This window comes from Protopterus annectens, chromosome 7.part0 (genome assembly GCF_019279795.1).
Source record: "Protopterus annectens isolate FY-2018-M chromosome 7.part0, PAN1.0, whole genome shotgun sequence".
In the NCBI taxonomy this organism is placed as follows: domain Eukaryota; kingdom Metazoa; phylum Chordata; order Ceratodontiformes; family Protopteridae; genus Protopterus; species Protopterus annectens.
The window spans coordinates 1,791,350,232-1,791,369,634 of NC_056739.1; the positions used below are offsets into that span (position 1 = coordinate 1,791,350,232).

General features: G+C 39.8%; 1 protein-coding gene across 2 annotated transcripts in view; it reads right to left on the reverse strand.

The window, feature by feature from the left end:
• The window catches only part of EXT2 (exostosin glycosyltransferase 2), a 1,719,054-nt gene that overhangs the window by 1,629,090 nt on the left and 70,561 nt on the right, over positions 1-19,403 (reverse strand). For both annotated transcript variants that reach the window (XM_044078315.1, XM_044078314.1), the window contains exon 2: positions 10,461-11,027. In XM_044078315.1, coding sequence (XP_043934250.1) covers positions 10,461-10,996 — 536 coding nt within the window. In that variant the 5' untranslated portion in view covers positions 10,997-11,027. The remainder of the gene's footprint in view (positions 1-10,460; positions 11,028-19,403) is intronic.

The following is a 19,403-nucleotide window of genomic DNA, read 5'->3' on the forward strand; positions in this document are numbered from 1 at the left end:
CACAGAGTTTACTAAACAGCTATGGAAAATAAGTAGATTGCCATAACACACACACACACACACACACACACACACACACACACACACACTGCATGCACATCTCTGGCCAACTGAGTTGAAAATTTTGACTACTGTAAACACAGGGAGAAGATACCCCAATTGATAACAGAACTGAAGGGCCTCTTGCTGTGACCTATCAATGAAGCCCTATGACTCCTATCGATCCCTTGCCAAATAAAAAAGACGGTATTAGGTTAGGCTTATACAAATAAAAGTGTAACTTGTTTTATAAAAGACTAAGATAGCAGTTGAAAAGTAAATGTCAATGAAAGAGATAGTCGCCCTGCTAGAAAGGGGCCCAGAGAAGTAAATATTGTGGATAGAAATATCCAGGGAATTGCTACGGCTAGGCTTGCATAGGCATTAGAGCCGATAGCCTAGTACCAACCTATCAGCCTATGAACCTATGAGAACTGGAAATGTTTCATAGGAAAGAATTTAGAATTTACCAACTTAATAACAAATATAGATACGCTTTGCCAAAAGCAAAATAATCATCATCATTAATCATCATCAGAAAAAGATGAGAGCTTAAGTACTCTTACAAAATCATTAGCAAGTGTACAGGAAAAGAAAGCACATGTTTATCAATGGTGAATACTGACCTGGACTTTAGATGAATAGAAACTAAAGATGCATGGTCAATAAAAATTATCAGGCAGCTGTTCAGTAGAAGTTTAGACAGTAATCTTTCAGTACATTCAAAATATTACATCATCTAAGATCTATGGGTGGCAGGCAATATATTTTTTCACATTGAGTTCTACGCATGGCATTCAATGTGCGGCTTAGTGAATGAGTTCTACGTATGGCATTCAATGTGCTGCTTAGTGAATGAGTTCTACGTATGGCATTCAATGTGCTGCTTAGTGAAGTCTGAACAATGCATCACATTCTATGTGGAAACTTTACAGCTATGCAAAAAGCACGGCTACATTCTAGGTGAACAATATTCTTAAAGTGTTTCATCTGAAATAAATGAAATATGGTTATTTTGCAGTTTTTCATTCTGGAAACACTTGGCTTGCTGTTCTTTCACAAATGTTATATGCTGACCTGAATCATATAAAGAAACCACGGCAGGGCTAGCCACCCAGCAGTCTAAACCTTGGCTCGAGATGATTGTCACTGTTGAAGTGACACCCTGACCACATGTGTAAAAATGGGAAAATGGGTTGAGGATGGATGGATGGATACTGCTTAACATTTGCATACTGACACTGAAGTCTTTCTTTATGTGAAATCATGCCTTCTTGTCTATTAAATTTATGCTAAGAACAGAGTGATACTGAAATGAATTAGCTATATGCATTTACAAGAAGGTCCAATAGACATAAACTGACAATTAATAAGCAAATACAGGCAAATTTCATTTTCACCCAATTTTTATATAAATCACAAATACAGTTTGTGGAATGTTTGCACACTGTTAAATAGGTAGAACAGCAAAAAAGTAGACCTTTTTGTGCCTGTTAGCTTACACATATGCAATACATTAGTCCAATGACTGGGGTGAGTTTTATGCAAATTTACTGAAAGAACTATATGATTTTTGTACAGATAAGAATAGCAGTAAACAGTTTGCAGAAGACAGAAAACAGTTCCACATCAATTGGCAGCACTACAGATTTATTGCCTTCCATAACTGCACTCAAAGCAGATAATTACCGAGCACATTAGGACAAGAGCAAAGCTATTACACAGAATGGTGCTGTCCCAGTTAAGGTTACTTCCAAGTACTTGCTGCTATCATGTCCCTGCCATTTCTCTCTGCGGTTTCTGATGAATATATTAAACATGGTTGGGGACAAAGGTCTCAAGCATAGTTTAAGTAACACAAATAACAGCTCAAAAACATACAGAAACATAATGGTCATGTCAAGCTGTTAACATTTGTCAGTGTAACAATTTCCAATACCTGTCTTAATTTGTAAGTGTTTAATACATACCACAGTATTATACCTACAACAAATTTTCCAGTTGGAGAATGTAGAATACTATTAAACCATGAAATAAATACCTATTTTTAAATGATCATGTTTATATGTGTTTGTTTTATTTACTTACTGTTTTTTTTTTTTGCTAAATGGAGTAGAGCACTGATCCACACAGACCTTTTTCAGACTCAGTCTAATAGGGCTGCTTGATTAAGTGACTTGTTCAGTGTCGAAGAGTACAGAAATGGAGGCTGAAGGGATGAAACCAGGAACTACAGGAAGCAGTCTGTTACCAGGTCACGACTTTATCCCTCTACTCCTCAGCACTAAACTGCCAGACAGTTAATCACAGTGTTTGGGTGGTGTATTGCCAAACTTACCGCAAATAAGATACTCCTCCCATCGGAGTACTTTGGAAAGGAAAGAAGCAGGCTAACAACTATTCTAAAATGGATTCTATAGCCACTTTTAATATTAAAAAAGAATGCGCTGTAAACATTACCCTGTTCTTGTGAAACAGTAACTAAGAAGGCCTAGCAGAGACAGCAAGTTGGAATTTTTTTTGAAGTAATGACCACTAAAAACAGGATCCCCTACAAGAAATGTTCAAGATCGACAAAGGCAGCAGGTTCAAAATGAAAAGGAAGAGTGAGCTTCTCTAACATAAAATAAATGTTCCATGGTATGTGATCCCTAGTCTGAAAATCACCGTTCAAAAATATGTGCAAACCTTGAAAGAAGCAAGGAAAGAAACAGCTCTTCCCAAATGAAAATTAGAAACAGCAGTCAAGTGAGCTCAAGACAGAGGAAGAAATCAGACTAGAATCAAAGGTTTTGGACATATTTATTTCCATTTTGCTGACCGAGATGAAAGTATTTAAAAGATCCAGTCTCTTTACTGGATACCAAAATGGAAAAGCAGATCCATTTATCTCTGCAAGTATTCTGATCACAAGGTGCTTGAGAGGATAAGATGAAGGGGACCACTCTCTGCAAAAAGGCAGGATTGCTAATCATCATTGGAACTGCAGAAACTACAGTGTCACCTTTAAAGAATGAAGTTCTGGGTGTTGCCTCTAGACAGAGATATCGGCTTCCAACAATGGACAGCTTTCTCTCATATGTAAATATTAAGCAATGGAAGCAAAGTTTGATGTGACCAAAAGAAGGCTATGAGAATGACTTTGCCATTAAGAAGTCTGATTTTCTGGATGTAGCTCATCAGAGGAAGCAAGGGGAAAACTGCAAAGAAGACCAGGCTGTCAATCACTGATGGAAGCCTTCTTGGGCTAACTCACTGCTTCACTGGGAAGATAAATGAAGAACAGTTGTCACTTGTACTTTGTTGGAGATGCAGAAAAATCGCATGTTGGTTTATACCATCAACAGAAGATCTTTCTAGCAAATGAAGGGCTGACAGACCATTTGTGGGCATTAGTAAACAGTAACTGAGAATGTATGAATGTGCAGGGACTGGTCTCCCTAAGAATTTGGCTTGCAATCAAAACAGCAATGAGACTTGATGGCCTACTCCTCCAAACCGATGCCATGCCAGGCAATGTCTATGCTGACTGACTGGACCACAGTGATATCCCCAAGACAACTGTCCTTGGAGGCCACTAATGTGAGAACATTCATCATCTTCAAAAACTTCCAAAATGCTTCGTTAAGGATGACACTACTGAGGTGATCAAACATTCTGGACAGTCTGCCAGATGTAACATCCCCTATGTGACAGCAGGCATGACTGTGGTGAATGATGCATGAGATAACTGCAACTGACTTCCAGATATTAAATGGGTGGGATTCATCCACCAGTGAAGATAGCATCCGCAAGCACTGCATACCCTTACTGAGATGAATACAGAATCAGGATTATGGTATCACTAGACCTGGACTGTCCAGTGTAATACTCTCATATGTAGTGTGGCAAAGGGTACCATAAAACCAACTGTCGCAATGATGCTTGACACTTTGAGGCAAATGTCCACTTACATGGAGTGGTACAACTGAATTAGCAGTACCATTTAACAGAGGGGCAGTATTCTATGCTGGCACAAAATGGCCTGGCAAGGGATTGTTTATAAAGTACACCTTATAAAAAGACAAGGGATAGACTTGGAAAAAAGTATGAACTTGTAAGTGTCAACACAATTCTTAGGGAATGAAACACCTCCCCATGTTGAACCAGATTCTTCGCACATGGTGAAGTGAGAAAAGTGTCATGAAGGTAAGGAATGCTCTTGGCCTACTGCAGTTTCTGGTGAGCTGCTACTGCAAACACCATACTTGAGAAAGACCCAGAGAGTGGAAGCTAACTACAGAGTCCTGAAATAACAGTGTCTGCCTCCAACCGAGAAATGAGGTCACCCCCCAAGACTCTTTGGCAATCTTGACAAGGTGGTAGGCATCATACAGATCTAAACAGGACATCCAGTCTCCTTTCGACAAACAATGAAGGAATGACTGCACTATGACCAATTAGAAACTTAGGCACCAAGGTCCAGTACTGGCCTGAGTTTTTTTTTTTTTTTTGGCACTAAAGAGAATTTAAAGTAGCCAGTTCACATGGCATAGAGGGATAAAGTTAAGACTAACCTGCAGTTGACCCAGATTCGATTGGTCTGTGGGAGCTGGCTGGGGAAGATGGGAGTGAGTGACAAATGTCAGCCCGACCTTCCTGGGTGGAGGGAGGTGGCTCACTGGAGATACCTACTGGGAGCACTATGTGCACAATTAGTGGTTTTCTGGGAAGGTGGAGCTCCTATTGCCATTAGGGCATTCATACTAAGCAGAGAGGAAACTGGCATGAGGTGCCAATCTTCCTATTCGAAGCAAAGATGGCAGGCTAGGAGGAGCCACTGAGGGGTGGGGAAAGTACTCACAAGAAGAAGGCTATCTCCTAAGACCAGCACAATGGCCTGCTACTTACCACCCAAATCCTGCCAGGGAATGGATGTTTGATGGGTTGATTGAGGTTCCCAAGAAGGAAACAATGGGCTGTAGTGCTCTCTCCTAGTCTTGTAACACTTGGCTCCCACTCTGCTAAAACAAAAGGGTCAAATGACTGAGGGCACAACAGCCATGCAGCAAATTTATGGGAAAGAAAAGAGAGAGAGAATGTGGAATAATATCCAAAAGTCTTTCTGGTTGGGTAGGACCACTTGGATGGCATTTTTTGCCAGAAGCTGAATGTCTCCTTCCTTTCCGATGATTTTTGATGGAGTGGTAGATCCAGCAAGAGTAAATGGGGTCTGAGGAAGAGCAACAAAGACAAAGGGAGTCTGTATATAGTTCCCTCACCAACTCTTCTCTGGTTATCATCTCCAGTACAGACAAATGAAAGCAAAGATGCACCCTGGCTGCCTCCAGAGTAAGAGAGTTGGGCAATGTCTTACAGGTGCTCCTGTCCATCTATAGGCTGACCATGACCTCCAACAAAGCCTCAAGGACCTTTACCTTTGGGACTTTGACACTGCTGGAAACTGGCATGAAGGGACTTTATCTCTTTCTGGCAACCTCATATTGCTGTGACTGCTGCTGTGTGTCCTGTCAGAAATATATTCGGTGTTGATTCCTATACATTCTATTAAAGAAATGTTGTGCAGTGTGAAATTAATCACTCACAGAAGTAAGGGATTCCCCACTTCTCTACATTCATGTTCAAGATAAAAATGTCAGTTAACTTTCCACCCCACTAACTACCTTGATTATAGCAAGATCAGATGCTCATAAGCCTAGTACTTATTATACAGCAGGAACTTCTTATTGTAACAGTTATGTACTTGACAGGTAAAGATTCTTGTTGTCTACTGATGTACTATGTTCTTCATCTGTAAATATGTTGTAAGTAATTGCTATGTAAATTGTTAATCGCTATGTAATCCAATGTAACTACTGTCTATTTTAACTGTGGAGCTTTTCTCCCCAGGCCTCTGCTGAAAATGGACCTACGTCCAGTCGGATACTCCCGGTCAACAAATGTAAATAAATAAATAAACTGAAGCCATAACTGCTGGCATATAAACAGTGCTGGATCCTGCTGTCTGTGCAACTCCTTCAGCCATGGTGTATAACATGGATAATGAGCCAGCTCAGGCTGGAGGATGTTGTGACTCAACTCTGAAACTTTTCTTTACATGAGTGGCATTTTTAAGAGAGTGTACAGCAAGAAAGTACCAGCCGATAAGAATGTAGGGTGAACATGCAGGCCTTCTGCAGTCTAATAAATTGGGGGGGGGGGGTACATGGCAATTTGGACAGCCCCTTTAGAGTATATCAACTATAAGTACTCACCAAACTTTGGGTTTCTTAGTAGTTAGGGAGGGAAGGAATGGAGTTTGTCCCTTCTTACTCATCCATGACTTCCACAGGAGATTTCATAAGAAACTCAGTCTCCTTGGTTTTTGCTAAAACATTTCTAGGTCTTTTGGCAGGAATTTCCAAGTTGAACAAATGAAACAACAATTTCTGCAAAGGACATGGATGTGGAGGATTGCAAAACAGGAACTTCTATACTCTTAAGGCTGATGTGTATGGTTGAAAGCAAATATACTCAGTAAATGAAGCTGTAAGTAGGTGGGAAACTGGGGTGGATTTTCAAGACTGGAATTTTTGTAAGAGCACTCTGAACTGTTGATGAAGGTACAAGACAGACAAGCAAGGAGGTTAAAAGACTATCTGAGCAAGCTGCTATGTTAAAAGAAGCAGTGGGAGTGTGAAGAAAGAACCATAATCTATAGCTGCATGATTAAATGAATGGCAAACAAAGTTTGTAAAGCCAATTCTACCAATACTTAATTAGGAGAAGGGAAAAAAAGATAATTCAGCTGTTTGAGGCACAACAGCACTAACACAGGCAGAGTGGAATCCTAAAAATGGAACTGTGAATTTGATACCCGTGATAATCATGATGACTTCAACGAGGAAATGAATAAAGTAACTAAATATGTTGAAATTTAAGTTGGTGTCAATGGAAACAATGGTAAAAATGATGCTGAATGCAGTAACCATATATTTTTTATTCAAGACCTGTGATTGAGAAATTAAAGCTAACTGGGAGAGGAGAGAAGATGTACTCATATTACACTAGGGTTCAGATCTTACAAAATCTGAGCTAGCCAGACTAGAGAAACAATACATGCAAAAGAACGGTAATGTGCACTCCAGTATTTGGACAGATTGTGGGATAAAATGATGAAGAATAAAGTTTAAAAGCTAAATAAACTATAATTTAGACTCCATTACAAAACAACCAATGAGAGATTTTAAAGGGTCAAAGAACATTCAGAGAGCTCATTCTTCGGTGACATGAACTGCAAATGCTATAAAGCATGCATAGTCAATAAATCAAAAAATCCAATAAGCAGTTAAAAGGACAGAGGTACCTGCAGTGTCCGAAAGCGCTTACTGATCTAAAAAGTTAAAGAGCTGTGGTGGTACCTGGCGTATTTCTTTGGATATTCATGCATAGTCAATCCCCAAGTATATGATGAGGTAACCAACTAGGCACAGCTTACTTCACGCTATTCAGCAACTAAGAGAAACAGGATGGAAGTTAACAGCCTATGGTTGGGGGTAGTACATTCAAGGGCCTGGCAGTGAAAACATTATACCAAGCATGCAACTTTGTTTAATTTCAAATGCACCTAAGCATCTACAAAGGTTCTTTGTTATCTCTGATAGGAATGGCAGCAAATCAGACTACATTTAGAGATACAGAAAATGGGTTATAAAAAGCAATGACCTGTAGACACACAGAAAAGACAAGTTAGAATAACCCTTAAGGAAAAGATTTACCATGCAAATAATATGATGCCTTTTTCATAAGAAGTAAACATAAATGAAGGAAAAATTGCTGGTATCTTCTTCTGAGAAGCCCCTTCAAAAACCAAACCAATGTCATTCTGCATTTGAATGGAAGAATACCCAGTATTTTGACTTCCAATGGTTGGAAACCAAGGGCACACACAGAGAGATCAGTGTCCATATGAAGCACTAACCATATCATGAGAAAATGACACATATGTGCAGGTAGTGACTGCACTGGTAGGCAGTGGGGCTGAGGTAGCACTCAAAGAAACACCAATCTATGTTGTGGTCCTTCTGTACATATAAACTCAAGTTCCACTAATCATCCTAGGGCACAGTAGCATTAGATTCTTCAGGATGCTTACCCTAACCAAAGTGACAGATAGGTAGTGGATCAATCCCTCATTAATAAGTGAGTAAAACTGATAATCTCCAGGCAACAGCGGCTAACTGAAAACAGATTTACATCTACATGGGTCAAGCTTTGATAGTTTCTCCAGTCATTCCAGTCATTTGCCTTTCTGATAATACCTTAATATACATGGGATTGCAAGCAGGACCCTCCCACTACTCCCCATAAATAAACAGTCAGACAATATCTTCTCCCTTCTTCACCTTCAAGTTACCACAGAACAACTGGCACTTATGGTTTTCCTTATGAATGACCAAAATACAACTACACTAACAATATACTTGCAAGGATGTAAAAAAATATTTCACTGCATCCCCATGTTGGGGGGCAAACATCCATTTACCCCTAACTTATACATACTTACTCTAGAGTCTCATAATAGTGGGGAAAGGAAAAACTTGCCATTAAGCTGTACAGCAGTCTCACACAATCAGTAAATTCATAGTGCCTCAGTATCAAAACTTCAAGTCACAATAAAAGGCAATTTCAACCAATGGTGTTTACACAGCCAGAATGCAATCATCTGTTCCTCTATTATACATGAAGTGAAACCTCAATGTTATGCTCCTAAAACAATGCAGACAGTGTCAGTGTGGATTATGGCTAATAATGTGATGACCAGAGAAACACTTTACGTGCAAATAATTGTTCAGATGTAGCCACTGCAGTACATCAAAACACACATCAGCAGAAGAGGGCAGATGTTCCCTGAATGTGAGATTTTATGGGGAAAAAAACAGATGCACAAAATTACAAGGGAAGAAAGAAACATCCAACCAAGGACGCAATCAAGAAGGATACTTTATTTCAGATTTAACTAATTTTTAAGTTATACTTTACATAACCTGCATCTTCAGTGCCACAAAATGCACACACCTACATGTGCCTGCATGGCAAAAGATGTCCCTCAGCAATCATTTATATACAGTAATTTTCTGCGATCTGTACTGTTACTTTTACAGTCTAACTGCACACACAGTCTGCTCCCTACTGCAGCAATGAATACACAACTCCTGGCTCAGATGTACCTTCAGTGCCACTTACTGACAGTCATACATCCTTGTAAGATAGTACATGCAAACCTCTGAACGTATTCACTGCACTTCTTGCTCCAGCAACTTAGTCAAATAAACTAAAAAAATGCAAAAATTATTTACTTACCTCTGTGTTTGGGATGTTGTGATTAAAACAGAAAAACTTTCACTAACCTTAAGAAAAAAAAAACGGGTCTACTTCAACCCAAATTTACACTTTACAGAAATTGAAATAAGCGATCCCACTTCAGCGAAAGTGCATTTAAACGAAAATGCACTTTTGCAAAACTCAGTACACTGAGTAGTTGATATAGATCATGGTACAGTGAGGATAAGGGAATAGTCCCTTTTCCCCACAGTAATGCGATCTCGAAGTTTGTATATATACGTAGCAGGGGTGTGGGAGGTGCAGGGGGGCTTGCCCCCTGCATAAATGTGTTTGTTTTTTTGTGTGTATGTGTTTTTTTGTTTTTGTTCGATGTAATGAGTTTTGCAAAAGTGAGTTTTTGTTTAAATGCACCTTCTGATGTGGGATCACTTAGTTCAGTTTTGGTAAAGTGTAAGTAGACCCGAAAAAACACAAAAATGAAATCTCACAAATTGGTCCCCAAGGCAATGTGGATAGCTATCTTGTAAAGCAACTACTGCACATACTGTCTTGTAGCTGCTGTGTATGGATGGGAAGATCTGTAAGAAGTGGGCATTGTTAGAGAAAGACATTATAAAGTGGTAACTGTGTACTTACTTCCTGAGCACTGTGTTCCCACAGATCTGGAATGGTATACATGTGTGCAATGATAGCATTCCCCTAACAAGCTCACAGAAACCACAAATGAAATCAGAGAAACTGCCTGGCCAAAAGCACCTCTGACACTTAAGACTCTTAAATCTAAGCTGCCACCAATGTGGTTGTTGCTGTTTGGTCCACGCTTTGGTTCTTATGCAATTTCCTATAAAGGCAGATTAATGCCAGGCAGAGGGGGCAGACTTTAGCTACTTGAAAATCATAGGCCTGAAGATGCCAGTTGCCAATGTGTACAAGCCCAACTGTTACTGTTGTGATGGTCCTCCTTGAAGAAAGTCCTACAACTTGCAAAATCAACCAAAGAAAACAAAACTGCACTTTTTAAAATGTATTTGGTAAATTTTACACCATAAAAATAACTTACAAAATCACACTTGAACTGTAACATTACTTTATATTACCTTGGGAGTTTGGCCAGAGCTTGTGCTGTTTCTTTAATACGCAAAGTATTTTGGTTCAAAACATCAATGGAAGGCACAAAGAGACACGATCTGTTGATATCATCAGTGTAAAAGTCACTCTCTGAGATTGCGGAGAGCAACTCATTGTACTCAGCAGAGATGGTGTTGCTAACGGGCACACCCAGTTCATCAACATACTTTTTCAGTGGGTAGATATATACCTTAATCTTGTTCTTGGGGTTGTAGCCACAGCGGTACACATCAAAGCAAGTGTGCATACGACAACTAAGGTCTCCCCGCTCAGGGATGGGACTATCTGCTGGTAGTTTTATGACAGGAACATCATGTACACTGCGCTTTTCCACTGTCCAGTCTGTAGAGGACTCTATAGAATGTGGCCAGAACTGGAAGACACCTGTGGCAATCAGTCCAAGGAGAACAATAGAGAACAAAGCAATGTAGTAAATCCTGTGTCTGGTTTTCATTCTAGGAATAAGGGCTGGACCCCGGCTGTTGTATTTCACTGATGCACACATAATTCTTCCACTATCACTTTAGTGTTCTCACCTGCAAGAAACAAGAACAGTTCTTTTCACAAAATAAATCAGACATGAATTATGTAGATAAACTTCAAGTATAAACTTTCAGAATTTTTGACCAAGAAAGATACATGGAACCGCAGAATCAAAATCCCGATACATACTGGTGAGCAGGCAACACAGTCTCATTTTAATTTCAGAAAGTAATGACAATGATGCCAACAGAAAAAATGGTATTTTCTGTTATCGGGGCAACACTTGTAAAGAGCACTTAGAATGGTAGAAAGCGCTCGCAAGGATTTCACAGATGATGCGGATTTGTTGTGTTCTCTTCAGGATAGTCAGAAGGAACTAGTGTACTTCTAGAGTCAAAAACATCTTGGGGGGGCTGGTAAAGGCAGTTTCTGTGACTTTTCTACTGAATCTTTAGACAGTTCTGCTACAGACTGTCATCCACCGAATAATTACAAAGATGTGAATTTGGTTTTGAATTCGGGTGATAACCCTTTCTGTTTGGACAATGTGGCAGTCTGAACGTGGATGAAGTGTTAACTAATTTAGAAAAGGCTCTGAAAAAAATCTTGTTCTATTATTATGGAAAGCCACTATTTTGAACGTTGTGTTACAGCACGGAGAGTGCCAAAGGGTCTCCGTGTTTTGAAAGTGCCTAATGCTGTCAGCATGGATGATTCCTTTTTTTTTTCACAACTGGTGCAGTGTTTTAATAATGTCACCCTATAATTTTTGAAGTTAGTCATTAAACATAATCAAGAAGTGTTAGTTGAACTCCAACTACAACTGGAACACTGGGATCCTGAAATCCAAGCACTCCTTTCTACTTCCTGTGAAACGAGACTCCAATATGAGCGTATGCCGATTTGGAATCAATAGTTATGAAAAGATAGTGGGGGCTCGTACATTGAAGAAGATGCAGCAACAGCACATAGCGTACAACAATAACACAGCTTATTTGGTACACTCCCTAAGCAGCAGCAACATGCAAGGAAATCAGTTAATTCAAACAGATTTCAGAGCTGCTCCTTTACACTTCATTCTTTGAGGAGGAAAAAGTTTAGCCAATCACAACCTAGGTCTTCCTATGTATCTACAGAGCCAGAAACAAGACCTATAATTCTTTGAACGACAGTTACATATAGACTGTTAAAAACTGCTGTGTTACAAATTATGAAGACGAGTTTCCTAAACTAGCTCCACACACATCGAATATCTTAGAAAACAAATAGTCTGTGATTGTTATGCATCCAGAACAAAGCAAGGAGCAAAAAAAAACTTACAAAGGATAAATGTCAACAAGCAGCCAATATCTGACAGTTCGGTTCTGACAGGAAAATGACTGTCTGTGTGGTACCCACATCAACGACAGCTGGTGAAATCCTTGCGAGCGCGTTCTACCATTCTAAGTGCTCTTTACAAGTGTTGCGCCGATAACGGAAAAGTACTGAAAAAATCAGTAGTTTTATAAGTAATATTCATGGGAGTTTCAAAAAAATTAATTTTGCTTATTTTACATTTTCTGTATAGAAATGCTTAGTTCAATTTATTTAGTATTGCCTAGTTCTATTTCTGTAGAATTGCTTAGTTTAACTTTGTCAATTTCCTGTTTGGAGCTTTTCTCCCCGGGCCTCTACTGAAAATGGACATATATCCAGCTAGACTAGCCCGGTCAACAAATGTAAAATAAAATAAATAAATAAATAATAAATTTCAGCTTTCTGATAGAAAATTCTAGAACAGTGGGAAGTTACAAAAAGTAACCTCCAACATCAGAACATTACAAAAAGTAACCTCCAACATCAGAACATTACTACTGCATAGCAAATCAAGATGCCCCTTGCACTAGTACCCACTACCATGATGTCAGTCTAAGGGCTAAGTGTACTACCAGCTAAGCCACCAATACTGCAGAAAGACTCAATGACCTTTAGACAAAACACTAACTCACTCAGGTCCAGAAGTACAAACCACATACAAATCAAAGCAAACAGAAAATGTCACTGTACTTATAGAGGTACACTTACCCTTCAGCATAAATGCTCTGCAGTTACTGTTACTTGTACATTTTCTCATGATCCAGATATAGAAAACACCAACAGTAAAATGTAGTAGAGATTTCAGACATTATGAGCAGTTTTAAAGAGTGTACTAAAAGAAGAACCGATCTACGCCAAATCACTGGAGACAGCCAGGTGAAAAACTTATTGCACACAACACGACTGTGCAGGCAAAATCCCAGGGGCATGCTTTCTTTCTAAGCATGCTCTACAGCAAGAAACAGGCAGAGTGTTTTACTGTGCAACACTCCAAACTAAAAAACATGCGCAGATGCTTTTAGAAAGATTACCTTAACAATATTTTCTTCCTGTATAACAATGTACTTTAACAAATAAAGGCAGTTGTCCAAGTTTAAGAACAAAATTCACTATATTTGCAGTAGTGAATATTAAAACAGAGGTAAAAAGAACAGGAAGTGGGATCTTTGGAAAAGGGTAGGAGCAAATTACATAGAAAAAATGGAAACTGTGGGAACAATATGCATACCCAGCCTTAGGCATAGGCCAACTAGGTGGCCGCCTAGGGTGCTGCTCTAGCAGGGGCACTTTTCCTGTATCGATTTATTTATTTACTTATTTTGTAGTAAAAGAAATGGTTTCTTTACTACAAACATAAATAAATCCAAGAAAAGGAGCAGCAAGAGAGTTGCCCTAGGGAAAAAGCCATGTACTCGGCCTTTCTATTTGTTGGCCTCCTGCTCCTACTGTCCATGACCTCCAAAGGGAATGAGCTGGGTAGGCCATAGGTGGGACAGAGGAAGAAATCAAAAAATTCAAAAACTAAGTCTGGCACAAACACAGAATACTGGTGATGGTGTGAGCTAAAACATTACATTTTGCCTCTGTGTTTCCTGGATTACATTTGAATGAATTTGCTGAAATACATTGTGATATTCCTTTATCACTTTACTTCTTTAACTTTCCCTCAAACTTTAGAGGAGTGCACTGAGGGTTTTCTAAGCTTTGGAATGGAGCAATGTACTATAAAAGTAACAAGTTGGAAACATTACTGTAATTATTTTTTTTTTCATTTCTCTCACAAGCAAACATCAGATGCATATACACATGCCTTTTATGGGAGGGTAAAGAAACATTTTGTTTATGTAAATAAGTTTTATGTGTTTTTTAGTTTTGTACAAGTCTGACAGAGGGGTACACAAAGTACAGTTGTGTACACTTACCATAAATGTAGATGCTCAAATGTATTCACTGTTGCAGTCATCACATTTGGGTTATCTGCTTGCAGTAGCCCTCAGTCAGCCTGATTATCAAAGTCTTGGGTCCTGCGTCGGTTGCTGTATAATCTTCCATGACGTCAGGTAGTCAGGGGTATAAAGCGTGCAGCAGACGCCATTACATCAGTCTTAATTGCCGTGTGGTGCCCAAAGCAGAAGCAGTTCGCAAGTGCAGGTCGGCAGACTCCTGAAATTTTCGTTTTCGAGTTTCAGAACCGAAGTCTTCAACTAAAGCTAAGTTCCCCGTTGGGGAAACTTTTTCTTGCTCTAAACCGATGTCAGTAAAAGTTAATAATTGTATTTCTTGTGGAAAGCAAATATCTCATAAGACTTTCACTCGTACTGTAGTTCTTGCCTTGGCCCTGACCACAATGTACCTCACTGTCGGCTTTGTGCCTTAAACAATGAACTATTCGTCGTCAGTATAGTTACGCTTCTAAATATTTTGGTACTCAGTTCAATTATCCAGATATGGCTTCAGTAAGCCACCCGACTACCGACATTCCAAAAAAACGCAAAGATAGAGACAGGCGCCTAGGTCCAAAGGCCTAAAACTTAATCCATGCCTAGAAAACAGACGCCTTGACCGCATGGTCAGGCCCCTATGCCTAAAAAGCAAATGATAAGAATGGCTCAAGACCTTATTACTTTAATCAGGGGAAGCCAGCCTTTCCCCCTCTAAGAGACCAAAGACTGAATTTGGTTACGATTCTTCTGATCAGGATTCTGAAATTTGTTTCTTCTGATGACCAGGACTTACCCTTTTCTACCTAATGAGGATTCTGATGCAGAGGACTCTATTCCCTCTGCTTCCCCTCCAGTGACTAGCTTATTTTAAGGTGGTGTAGGAGCAAGTACTATTTCGAGATGTGACTTATGTATCACCACATGCATTTGTCTTCTATATTTAGTGTGCACTATTTGGTTAACTTTTGAGCATTAGTCTTTGGACACAACACATTTCCTCCTTAAATAAAAATGTACGATTGAATTTGTTTCCTTATGGATGATTTTTGTTTGTGCCTTCATTGAATCAAATGGTTGGAGAAAAGCAATTATACAACAACCCCCCATTAATATTCAAAAATGTACACGCCGATTGGCAGCATGCACATAGTAAATCAGAGTTATAGTAATGGAAAAAGGTCCAGTCGCCCGGATTTTTTCCATTACTATAACTCTTTTTTTACAGCAACGGAAAACGCAAGATCTCCGTTGCTTCACACTGTCTCGCTATGTTAAATGAGTTTAACATAGAGAGACAGCTTTAAAAAAAGCAACAGAGATTCTCCATTGCTTTCTTTAAAGCTGTCCCGCTATGTTAAACTCCTTTAACATAGCAAGACAGTTTGTAAAAAGCAATGGAGATCTTGCTTTCTCCATTGCTTTTTTTCAAACCTGTCTCGCTATGTTAAATGGGTTTAACATAGCGAGACAGATTTAAAAAAAGCAACGGAGATTCTCCATTGCTTTTTTTTTAAAGCTGTCTCACTATGTTAAACCCATTTAACATAGCGAAACAGTTTGTAAAAAGCAACGGAGATCTTGCTTTCTCCGTTGCTTTTGCCCACAGCTCTGATGTACTGCGTGGGCATACGCATGCGCAGTACATCAGAACTGCCTCAGAATACCAGACAGCTGTGGAAGGGCAGCAAGGAGGCATTATACAATGCCATTATTTAAGAAAAGTAGTTTTTTTTTTCTTAAATAATGTCATTGTATAATAGCAATAACCCACTTCTGGGTGTGGGTAATGCTGGATTTACCCACGGTTGGCTTTGTTTGGCCACTCGGGCTTCGCCCTTGTGACCAAACCACACCAACCGTGGGTAAATCCAGCATTACCCACACCCAGGCGTGGGTTATTACTATATTAAACATCCCCTAGAGCATATATAATCCATGCCTGCTGGGTGCTTAGATGCCACCAGACGTCCAGTTTAATTTAGTTATTGCAATGTAGCTTTGATCAGTTAGGCTGAGTTAAAATGATTCAGGGAACAACCAAAGCTCACAAACAGGACTGAATTTCTTCCCTTAATCATGTGCCCAAAGCAGCATCTCCTTGTTGGATAGCTGCAGTTCACATGGAATACAGCACCCATTCTTCATCCATGTGCTGTCATCCCAATCCAGTTAAATCTCCCCACTCTTCTCCCTGGTTAAACCCATAGTACAAAACCTGAAATCATGGAGACGCACTTTTCTGCTACCTCTGTGACCAGTCTGGTGGATGTGGGCATCCTGCTGCAATGTAGCAATTGTCTCACATACACCAACAACCACTTAATCCTGAAACAAACACAGCATGTGAGACATGTACTTACACTATGAAAATTGAGACAACTCTCACATACTGACAAAATCAAATAACAAAACAAGTTGCCAGCACATGTACATCATTTCCCTCTCTAAATAAGGTCTCAACACATAATCCCACATATGCGGAGGTACTCACAAGTAACTTACCAAAACCTCAGAGGCCTCTTGTACGCTGCCCTCAGAAACCACATACAAACAAAGCCAAGTAAACACCCACCACTACACACAAAAAACACACATCAGTGTCTCCACAATGAAGCACACAAGGCGAAACACCACACATTCAAAACATCTTGGTCAGATAAGACTCCATCATAAGACACACAGACACTCCCCTCACCACCAGGTTGGATAAAGAGAAGGTTACAGTCCATTGCTTGTCAGGGGTCAGGATTCGCCAGATAACGCAGGCACTCAACCATAAGTACCAGCATGACCCAGTCATAGTCCATGTATGTGTGAATGACCTGAGACTTTTCTCTCTGGACTAAATGAAGAGACATGTTGGATCTCTCTGAATACACCGCAGGCTGGTATGAGCCTTGCATTGAGCATCATTCTACCCTCACCAAGAATGATACCACAATATAAACAGAAAATGACTGACTTCAATAAGTGGCTCAGCTATTAGTGTCATTCCAAGAGAATCCAATATTTGTCAGCCTGGGACGACATGATCAACACAGCACTCTACTTTACTAGAGATGGTCTGCACCTGTCGCCACTAGGCTTTCAAATACTGGTCAAGGTATTAGCCACCCTCATAGAGCCTTTGTTAGGCAATGCCAAACCAAAAGACCTACCAATGCAACAAATTCTTCTAAAATCAAGCTCTACGTACTACTGCTTAATGTTAGGAGTCTTAACAAGAAACGTCACTCCCTGGAAGCTGTCCTCGCCTTGGAGAATACCGATGTCTATGCAACTAGAAAGACATGGTTCAAGGCTGCGGAAAGCAACCCAGCAGTGCAAGGCTGCAATGCCCATCACACATTCAGCTCACCCTCTGAAAAGGAAAAAAATGAAAGGAGGAGGTGTTTCCATACACAAAAAACAATCACAACTCTAGATTGGTCAAGCAGAATGACTCACTTGGGTTACTCTACGTCTAGCTGACCAGAGACAAAATCTCCCATCATATCATCGATAGTTACAGATCCTAAACAAGAACCATGAAAACCCCTCTGCATACCTGAAGTTACTAGAATCACTTACCATTCAGCTCAACACACTACTCATGGGTGATTTTAACTACACCTCCATAAAGTGGGAAAACATATACAACAATTAACATGCAGCCTCCAAGATTCCTAGACTTTGTCAATGCAAATCGTGTAGAACAGCAGGTCTGCACTCCCACTAGGGGCTCAAACATCCTTGACATAGTACTCACAAACAGTATAATGTCCTCATTGGTAAGATCAGATCATAAATCTGTCTCCTTTGAAATAAATGCAATGGTAGAACCCCCAACAAACCCTAAAGAATTTTCCAAGGCAAATTACCTTTTATTAAGTGACAGCACAGGTAATTTTTAAAGTTCCACTAACCCCGAAAATACATAGGCCTATGCAGAAGTATACACAAATGCTCTGTACAACCACTTAAACAACTTCATAGAAATGTCAGTACCTGACTGAACTAAACACAGAAAATATGAAAAGCAATCTGTTGAGTAAAAGTTACTCTAATCAAAAATGGCAAACAAGCAAAACACAGGATTCAGCAACTACCATGGCAAAACTAGTGCGCTCCCGGTATGAAGAAAAAAAACAATGCAGGTCCAGAAATAAAACCGTACACAATATTTAATAGAAAATAACAAAAATGACTGCAACAGGTAAGCGCTTTCACGGTCCTAACAATGCTTCATCAGCTGATGAGTGCCCTAGTTTTTCTGTGATAGTTGCTGAATCCTGTGTTAAACTAAACACAGATCTAACCAGAAAAACAAGCCACCCTGGTGGACTCCTGGCATAAATAGACTATACAACAGAAAGAAGAAATTCTTGTCTAGAAGTGGAAGGTTGCACAACAGAGAAAACAAAAATCCCTCATTAGTCTCAGCAGGCAAATCAGGAAACTAGTACAGTCTTCAAAAGGTAAATACGAGACTAAAACAGCCTCCCAAGCAAAGGATAACCACAAAGCATTTTTAAGTTACATCTGAAATCTCAAGGGAAACACTCAATTTGCTGAGTTGGCTGCAGATGGCACTACCTATACATAGCCAAAATTAATGGCTAATAAATTCAACTCAGATTTCACCCCCTCATCACTTCCATTCACTCCCCAAGAAATATCCCCTACCATTTCTATGCCTGTTATCACAAAAGAGCAGGTCATCACTGCATTGTCTAATGTTAGGAAACAGTATCAATGAGTTCCGATAGAATCCCAGGGAGCCTATTAAACAGCTTAAAACATGACTTAGCAGACCCACTCAGATCTCTATTTAACCACAGTCTCCAGACAGGCTTTGTCCCAGTAGAGTGGAGGATAGCAACAGTCATCCCTCTGTACAAGGTGACCATAAACGGACCCAGGAAACTACTGACCCATACGTCTGACTAGTCTCATATGCAAGGTTATGGAAAGGATAATCATGGACCTGACTGACAACGACATAGGAAATCTCCAGATTCTAGTCCCAACCAGTTAGACTTTGTCAAGGGCAGGTTCTGCCCGCTCAGTCTGGTAGACTTCTTTCCGAAGGTCACCAACGCCATAGGTAAGGGTAAGACAGTGCATACAAACTACCTTGAGCTGGCCAAG